General features: G+C 41.7%; 1 protein-coding gene across 7 annotated transcripts in view; it reads right to left on the minus strand.

Moving 5' to 3' along the window:
* CDC14B (cell division cycle 14B) overlaps nt 1-4,964 on the minus strand; it is a 106,028-nt gene extending 101,064 nt beyond the window's left edge. For 3 of the 7 annotated variants that reach the window (XM_082469753.1, XM_082469746.1, XM_082469749.1), the window contains exon 1: nt 273-4,962. In XM_082469753.1, the coding sequence (XP_082325879.1) occupies nt 273-432 (160 nt within the window). In that variant the 5' untranslated portion in view covers nt 433-4,962. Of the gene's footprint in view, nt 1-272 lie in introns of all 7 variants that reach the window. The other 4 variants (XM_082469748.1, XM_082469744.1, XM_082469751.1 and 1 more) reach the window with 2 other exon arrangements.
* Between the last annotated feature and the right edge of the window lie 4,477 nt (nt 4,965-9,441).

Below are 9,441 nucleotides of genomic sequence, written 5' to 3' on the forward strand. Positions count from 1 at the left end.
CCTGGGGCCATCTTGCTGGGGTAGGAGGGTGCAAAACGGATAAAGTTACAGCTTGCAACAATCGCAGAAGAAAACTCGGGGTAGGGGGGCGCTCCCAGGGCCCGGATCCTGAAGGGGGTGTGGCCGGCTCGGGCTTTTATGGGGGTGGGGGTGGAGGCGTGTCAGTCTGGCCCCGGGAGGCGCCTCTACTGCCCCGGGTGGGTGGGCTAGGACCCCCGCGCCGGGTGCCGCGTGTCCGGGGTGCCCCGCCATGCGCTCGCTCGCCGGCTCACCGGTGATGTCCAGGTACAGGTCGTCCTGCCGGTCCAGGTGGTGAAGTTCCTGCGACGTGGAGCTGCGGCTCTTCTTCACTCCCGGCGAGGACGACGAGCACCGCCGCGAGCAGGGGGGCGCGGCGGCCCAGCTCGGCCGCCGCTCGCTCTTCCGCTTCATGGAGGCGGCCGCGGCCCGTCAGGGGACCACGACCATGGCCTCGCGCGCCCGCTAGCCCGCCGAAGCCCCCGCTGGCCCCGCGCGCGGGCGCTCAAGGCTGCGGGCGCGGAGCGGCGCTGCGGCGACTGCAGGCGCCGGCGGAGCCCGGCGGGAGGTGGCCGCGCAGGAGCCGGAGGAGGGGCCTGGCCCACCGCGGCTGTCCCGCTCCCTCCTGCGGCCGCCGCGGGACCCGCGCCGCAGCCCTCGCTACAGCGCCTCCTGCCGCTGCCGGCGACCCCCAGCCCGCCCCCAGGTGCCTGCAGCCCGCTGGCGCGGCAGAGGCGACGGTGTTGCCGCCGGCGGTTGGGGCTGCCCGGAGTAACCGTGCGCGCCCACCGCATACGCGGACGCTGCCGCCGAGGCGCCCGAGCACAGCGGGCCGCGGCTCCCGGGGACTCCAGGAGGGCTGGTCCGTGAAGCTTCATTCACAAAAAGGGCCCACAACCCTCCTCGGGGCCCGCAGACTGAGGCCTTTCATTGGTCAGTGAGGCGTGACGTCACGGAGACGGAGCTTTTCTACAGGCAGGTAGCCGGTGACGCCATAAAGAAAAGTCTGAGTGATTCCGCCAAAGATAAGAGTGTACTCGCCACCCTACGCAAGCCCCCCAACTTTTCTGTTCCTTCTGTGTTCCCCGAGTGCCAAGACCCCAGTTCACAACTTCATTTAATGAGTCACCAAAGCTTTACACAGCCCCACCCTAGTAACTTAACTCCAGTTCTTTGGCCTGTATATTTTTTTAAGTATTTCTTGGTTTTCCCTGTAATAGCGCCAAGTGAAAGGGACTCTTGCCATGCCTGCTGGCTTGGAAGAATATGGACTTCTTAAATTGTCTGCTGTTATATAGATTTAAGGTAGAGTTGATGTCAGAACTTAGGAACTATCTAAATCAGCTACGCTCTTTTTACTGCCCAGGATTCAAATAGACCAAGCAAGGGCTTCTTAAGGAGTCAATAAAACTACCATGGAAACACGATATACTATAAAGGTTTGCACCTCGAAGTTCTTCATCTCGGAATCCTGTGCCCGAATTGACTCAGTAGTTTTATACACCAGTTGCTATGTTTTTCTTACCTAAGGTATCGACAGGTCCAATTATTGAAATATTGAAGCAAGTGGCGAATTTAATCCTTTAACTTTTATCTTGCAAACTGTATAATCATATTTTTTTTTTTCTACTGAGTTAAAATAATGCCTGATCTTTCTAGAACTTAACCAAAACTGTCATTTTGGAAGGCTTTTAAATGAATTTCCATGGTGGCATAGAAAATGGTGTTAAGACTGGAGGGCAGTATTTAGATATCGTACCCCAAAATCCTACATCTTGCAAGCTCTTCCTAATTTTTCACCAGTATTTTAACGTTTTACCCTGCAGTTCCGCAGTTACTGCCAGCCTCTAGAAGATGAATTTGAGTCAGTCCTCCAGGAAGCCTCTTAGAAATGCACATTTCGATGGAGTACCTCGGGGGAGGGGGGGAGGCTGTTTGACTTCTATTGTTGAAGGCCTTTACCTTAAGCACTACTAATTAAGGAGGAATGGGGGCTGGGGGAAAGAGAGCTCTGCATGACAGTGGCATTTGAACAGTCTGGAACTAGAGATCTGACACTTGGACCAGAAATTTAGTAATCATGTTCATTCTTCCTGTTTCGCATAAGGAAATCAGTCAGTGAAGGCCTTAAATTAAAAATGACCTACGTGTTGTCTGTAAGGGCAGCAAAGAAGCAAGAGACTTGGGAGGCTGTGAAGTGCTGTGCAAATGAGTCTAGGTAAGCAGAAACCTACCCATCCCAGGTCCTATGTTCTGACCGAGAAGAGGAGGCCTTTCACACTGGCCTAGAGGCTCAGCGGTAGAAAGGCTGCCATTTCCCGGACTATCTGGCATTTTACAAGAGTAGGTCTTGGTTTTTGTTTTGTTGTGTTGAGGTATAATTGATATATAACATTATATTAGTTTCAGTTGTACGACATAGTGATTTGATATCTGTATATACTGCAAAATGATCAAAATAAATCTAGTTAACACTGAGTAGGTCTTGTTTTGAATAGATAATACTTGGGAGTTGTCCACTTGGCTCCTTAAAGAAATTCAAGTACACTTTGACATTGTATTTGTTTGAAAGTGACCTACCTAAATGTCAGACTAAGACTAAAGTGCCAAGAAGTTCACCTATATCAGTTTGTTTTCTCTCACCTTCAAATACAATGTTTGGGCTAGAAATTCTAATGAAATGTATATGATTTAAATAAAAGAAAAGGTGTTATAAATACAGATAACTATACTGTTAAGTATTTTCACATTTTAAAAACATTAAAACTTTATGGTTTTGTTAGTATAACATCATTAGGAGAGAAGTTATGTGATTACACTTTGAAATTATGCAGAAATATTTTCCATTCTGGAGAATAGGTAGTCCCTATGCTAAGTATACATATTGAAGTTTAAAACCTTATTTATATTTTGTTTTTAGGTCGTGTTTAGATAGTGGCAGAAAAGTGCTATTTCTTACTGATACTTGTTTTGTGTGTAGCACGTCTTTTGAACAAATTGACTCTTCCCACTGTTTAATAAGCTGACCTCTGGGCTCCTGGGCTCTGAGAATTTGGCCACAGGAAATGTAGTTTAGTTTGCTTGGTTGGTTAGCTAGTTTGTTGTTCAGATTGACCATTGATCATAGAATTTTAGAGCTTGAAAGCACCTTAGACAATATTTGGCGCAAGGCTGTTCTTTTACAGTCAGGACATGGGGACCCACCTAAATGGCATTGGCAGCCCTAGGGCCAGAATCCAGACACTTTACAGGATTCTGATTGTCTTTCTGGTTGTTTCCTCAACATCATGGGCAGCACAGTGAAAAGCTAAAAAGGGAAGGCAGGGGTTCTCTAAAATAGTCCTTTCTACTAGGTAAATTGACCCTGAAAGGAAAACAATTATGGAACATTTTCTTATACATTTTAGATAACTCATATTCTGAAGAATTTAAATCTTGCCCTAAAATTAGTAAAAACTGGTGGATATATATATGATGCTAAAGTTTCAAATGATAATATAAATATCAGAATCAGTGAATTACAGCTTTAATTATGTGAAGATAATTTGTTTAAGGTCAAATTTCCATAAAAACTAGAGGGTTTAGGTAGCAGGCATATGGGAAAACACACTAAAATCTTCACTAGCATATTTAAGAAGAGTTGGTTTTATTTCATTGGCTATTCTGGTAGTCTCAGTGTTAATCTGAAATCCCCTATGTTTCTGACCCTGAGACTGAAAATCTCTTAGAACTGCAAAAAAGGAAGAAAATGAATATATATATATATATATAGCTACCGCCACATGCTGGCCACAGTGCTAAGGGCTTCACACAAATGCCCTGTTTGATGGTATTGTTCTTACTTTATTGGTGAGAAATCCCTCATTTGACAGGTCAAGGCAGTCATCCCACCCACCTCTTGCTGTGAGTTTGGTTTGAAAACCCATGGCTCTTTCTTGGGGCCAGCATCATTCATCACAGGTTGAGAACAGAGTTTGAAGGGATCTTTCCTTGTAGGTAGGTTTCTGAAATTGAATAACCTCTATAGTTGTGTAAATATTGTAAATTTTGATTAATTTTTTGGACCTCAGATCAGACCCTAACATTGTGGATTTTTAAAACAATATTCCTGATGGTAATTTGGATTTTTTGGTCATGTATGCTTCTTCCCACCAAATAATAATAATAGTAATAATAATGGAATAATGGAATGCTGGGGTGGAGGTGGGGTAGAGAATGAGGAGAATTCTGGTTATTTTGAGTCTTGTGATCAAGTATGACTGAGGATGCTTTCACCGCAAAGCCAAAGAGCCCTGTGCCTAGGAGGCTGAGTGAGCAGTACCAAACTCTTTCTCTCACATTACCTTTCAAAACATGCTGACATGCTTTTGACATACTGTCAGATATTCAGTATGTCAGTAGAGTAGAATTTAGTAATTTGGAAAAAATGGAAAATGATACATGAAGATCAGCACATCATGCGCTCCTTGGCTAAACACTTCTACCAAGACTGAATGAACATACATGCTCATTATTAGCTTCTTAAATCTAGGTCTTATTTTGTGATAGTGGCTTGGCTTTTTACCTCAACGATTTTTTAGTAAGGACTTTTTCTTTCTCTTTGATTTTATTGCATATGACCAAATAATGCATGAACATGTGGTTGTATTTTTTTTTAATTTAAATGAAAAGCAGAAATATATATATGTATGTATATATATATATATATACATATATATATGAAAGTTCTCCTTCACACCTCAATCCTACCTTCATAGATAACCACCTTTAACAGTCTATATTTAGATTTAAAAGATTTGTAAAAATAAATTGGTTTATACTGTGCATATTCTGTGAACTTATTTTTTTCACTTAATACTGCATCTTGAAAATTATGTCAGTCCTTATGGCCAGTTTCATCCACTCTGATGGCTGCATAGGCTTCCCTGTGTGTTTTCCATATTTATATTCCTATAGATAGACACTTAGGTTGTGTTGCGGGGGTGGGGGGGGACGCTATTCATCGCAGGTACAAACAGTGCTGCGATGAATATCCTAACATATGTATATCCACAGGAGATGGAATTGCTGAATCAAAAGGTATTCACTTTTAGAATTTAATAGATACCAACAATATTTTGGGTGTTTCCCCACACCCGCACCCTGAATCACTGGATATAATTAATATTTTTAAGTTTGAGAATAAAAATGATATCGGTTATTTCCATTGCATTTCCCTGATTGCTAGTGAAGCTAAGCATATTATAAAGTGCTTATTAGATGTTTACAGTATGTTTTCTAAGAATTTCTTATTTATGTCCTTTGCTTGTTTCTCTATTTGTTTTCACTTTCTTTTAGATTGGTGGGAATATTTATATATTATGGATATCATCCCTTCAATCTTAGTTGATATTATCTGTCTATTCTTTGTCATATTACTCTCTTCATGTTGCTACAAAAGTTTTGTGTTTTAATGTCAAATCAATTTTACCAATCTTTTTAAGGCTTCTAGATGTTGTATCTTGTTTGTCCCATCCCAATATTTTAAAAGTATTCTTTATTTTCTTCTATTTTTTTAGAGATGGTATTATATTTAGGTCTTTAATCCACCTGGATTTTATTTGGAGGATGTAGGATAAAGTAGGCATCTATTTTTTTCCCCAACATTTTTTATGATATAGTCCATCTTTTCTCCAGTGATTTGAAATGCTACCCTTTTGTATGTATAGTTTTCATATATACTGTGGCCTGATTCTAATCTCTGTTCTTTTTTATTGATCTTTTTTGTCTATTTCTGTGTCTATGCACACTATTTAGATTACTGTAGCTTTATAGTATGGTTTGGTATCCAATGGGATTAGTTCCTCCTTACAGTTTTTCTTTTCCAAAAATATTTTTATAATACTATCACCACTTTAAACCAAATGTTAAATGTTGCCTCTCTAAGACTGAGCCAAAAAGAGATGATGTGCCTCTTGATGAACACAGCATCACCAATAAAGTATTAGAGCCAAAAATGTTTACCCTGAATCTAATCAAGTTTTGAGATCTAATTTCAGTTTACAGGAAATATAGAGGGTAGAGGAACAAGTTAAATGACTTATAAGGAAACAATCTAACAAATCCTGAATGTGGGACTTTCTACGAACTGTTTCTTCAACAAGCAAATGTTGGGGGAAAAAAACTGGAGTCTATTGAGTGACGGGATCTGTGGTAAATGAAAAGAGCCTTAAGAAGCATAACAACAAAATGCAATGCATATACTCTCCAGCTGTAAATGACATGTTTAGGACAACTGGAGACATCTGTATATGGATTGGGTACTAGATGATACTAGGAAAATATTGTTGTATGTTTGGGGTATGATAATAATATGGTTATGTAGGAGAATGGTCTTATTCTGGTGGTATGGACTGAATTGTGTCTCCTCAAAATTCATCTTTTGAAATCCTAACCCCCAGTGTGATGGTGTTAGGAGATGGGGCCTTTGGGAGGTAATTACGTTTAGATGAGGTCAAGAGGGTGTGGCCCTCATGTTGTGATTAGCACCCTTATAAGAAGAGGAGGAAAGTGAGGACACATCTAGAAGGTGGCTGTCTGCAAACCAGGAAGAGAGTCATTACCAGCAATCGAATCCACCAGCACCTTTGATCTTGAGGAGATAGCAGTGAGCAGTGGCTTGAAGCGAGATCTCAGTTCCCTGCCCAGGAATTGAACCTGGGTAGCCTGGGTGAAAACCAGGAATCCTAGCCACCAGCCCACCAGGGGCTAGAGGCTAGAAACAAAGTTGCCCTGGCTCTTGCCCCTGTTGAAAAATGAATTTCTCAAGGAGGCAAAAACTGTAAAAACAGGTACAAAGTTTATTATTAGTGACACAGCACAACAAGTGGGAGAGCACACAGAGAAACAGTTTGTTTTAGACAGAAGCAAGGCAGATATAGACACCCTGAGAGAAGGGGAGTGGGAGTCCTCCCTAATGAGGAGGAGTGCACCAGAGAGGTGATTCACATCACTTATATAGAGCAGTTCTTCCAGGTCTTTGTTTACCTTTGGCAAACTATCTCATTTCTTTTCCACAGGGACCTGTCCTAGACCCCTGCCTGACATGCATGCGTATCTTTTTGCCATGGATTCCAGTACAGAAGCCTATGGGGAGGTTGACACCACCTATTATGTGGTGGCGCCCCCCCACCCCTTGACCCCCAGGAGCCTTTCTGCGCATGTTTAATCAAGGAGGTCTCCTTGACCTCAAGAATGAGAAATATGTGGTTTCTTTATCTTTTATCCAAGCGGGGCTCAGCTCCTCCTTGCTCCTGCCATTATCTTTTTCTTGAGTATCTGTCCACAGGGGACAGATGCCAGCTTCTCAGCCTGAAGCCCATCTATTTCCTGCCTCACCTTGATCTTAGACTTCCCAGCTTCTGGAAATATGAGAAATAAATGTCTATTGTTTAAACCACCCAGTCTGTGATATCTGTTATAGCACCCAAACCATCTAATACATCCAGTAAGATGCATACTGAAGAATTTATGGATAAAGTGTTAAGAGTGTAACACTTTTAAATGGTTCAGTAAATGTGTACCTTATATCACCTTCTGTCTGCCTGTCCATTTATCTATGCAGCAACTATGGCAAAGCAATAAGAATTGTGGAGTCCAGGTAATGGTTACTTGTTTTTTCATTGTCTTTCTACTCTTTTCTGTGTTTGGAATTTTCATAATCAAAGTCAATTTTTCTCTATAGTCTTAGATATTTTTAAATTCTTACTTTGATTTTTCCTGGGGTAGCATTCAATTGCTAGACTAATTTGAGGAAAATTGATATATTTAAAATACTGAATTTCTTTAATAGAAATTTCATAAAATATCAAATTTGTTTAATTAATGGAAAAGGTATAGATTTCAATTTATTTAAATCCTCTTATGCCCTTCAGTAAGTAAATCATCATTGGTTTATTATGAGGCATTGCATGATTTTGCTGCAATTGTGAAAGGGCCTCTTTTTTTCTCTTATACAGTTTCTACTTGGTCATTGCTGGTGGACAGGGAAGCTTATTGATTTTATGTATTGTTCTTGTATCCTACGATTGTTACTACAAGGTACAGCCTATATCCATACTAAGAAATGCAAAGTTTTTTTTCATTAAACATATATTTCTCAGCTTCTTTTGTTCACCAGAGAGACAGTATTTTCAATTATTGTCCAGACTAATTTCAGTTCCTTCTCCTGGCTTCTCACAAGGCCCAGAGGTCTACTGGAGCAAAAGAAATTACACCTATTACAGTCTGACCAAAAAAGAGAATCTACTACATCTGGGACACTTTTATTTACACCAAAGCCGAACACAACTTCGAAATTAAACTCTTCTTTATTTTAGCCCGATTTCTGGGCAGGGCAGTCTCTCATCATCTCATTTTTGTAAGTGTAAAGGAGGCCTTGTGAGGATTTATTAACCTATGTTCAGAGTAAACTCTGGGGGTACAGTCAGTAAAACTGTGATTTCAGCTACAGAAGTTTCCTGCTGTATTTACTTCCAACAGGCTTTTAAAAAATCAAGGTATAATTAACGTACAATAAAAGCAAAGATTTTAGGTATCAGTTCAATGAGTTTTAAAATTATATACACCTGTGTAACCACCACCCAAAACAAGATACAGAATCACGGACCTTTTAAAAATACCATCCATGCAAAGGTGAGCATGGTTGCCTGTGTCAGGCCTTTATCCTGACAATCCCCCTTACCATTCCAATCCATCCCCCACTCTTCCATTGCCCCTGCTTACTGCTCTCCATTGTCTCTGACACCCCTTGGTGCCATACCTCAGCTTCTGAAACTTTCCTCCTGCTCTCTCACCCTGACTGAATTGGATGGTCTCTGCTGGCTGGAGTCGCAGTCTTTTTCTTCATACAGGACTTGACTGTTCTCTCTTGGACTCTGCAAAATTTGCTGCAGACCCAAGTTGTCCCTGCCTTTGGCCCCAGCTGCTGGGCCAAGCCCACCAGGTCTCCTCCCATTGGGGCTTGGTGGTCGTAGTATAGAGCTTGCGAGGTTAGTAATCAGGAGAGACAACCAGGTAATCTGAAGTAGCTAATAGCCTCCTTCACTTTACTACACACATTTTTCTTTCCAATTGTTGCAGGACAAGAAAGACATCCTTGTCTGACTCTGCCCCATCCACGCAGAAGTAGATTAAAGGCATCAATTTCAAGTCACTTCTCTAGTTGTGGAAGTGTAAGAGCAATTTATTCTTTATCTCGTGTTGTGGCTAGGAAGGAAATTCCTTGCAAAGGTTTTCAGAGAAAACTAGCTACCAATTCCAATACACTGGGTGATTTTTCTGTCTTTTTGTTATAAATTTTCCCATCTATGAGGAAATCCTAGCCCAGTCGTGGTTCTCCACTTGCACCCACTATTTCCTATAGGAGTAGGGAAGGCAGGAAAG

This window comes from Balaenoptera physalus (genome assembly GCF_965194825.1).
Source record: "Balaenoptera physalus genome assembly, chromosome: 7".
Taxonomy (NCBI): domain Eukaryota; kingdom Metazoa; phylum Chordata; class Mammalia; order Artiodactyla; family Balaenopteridae; genus Balaenoptera; species Balaenoptera physalus.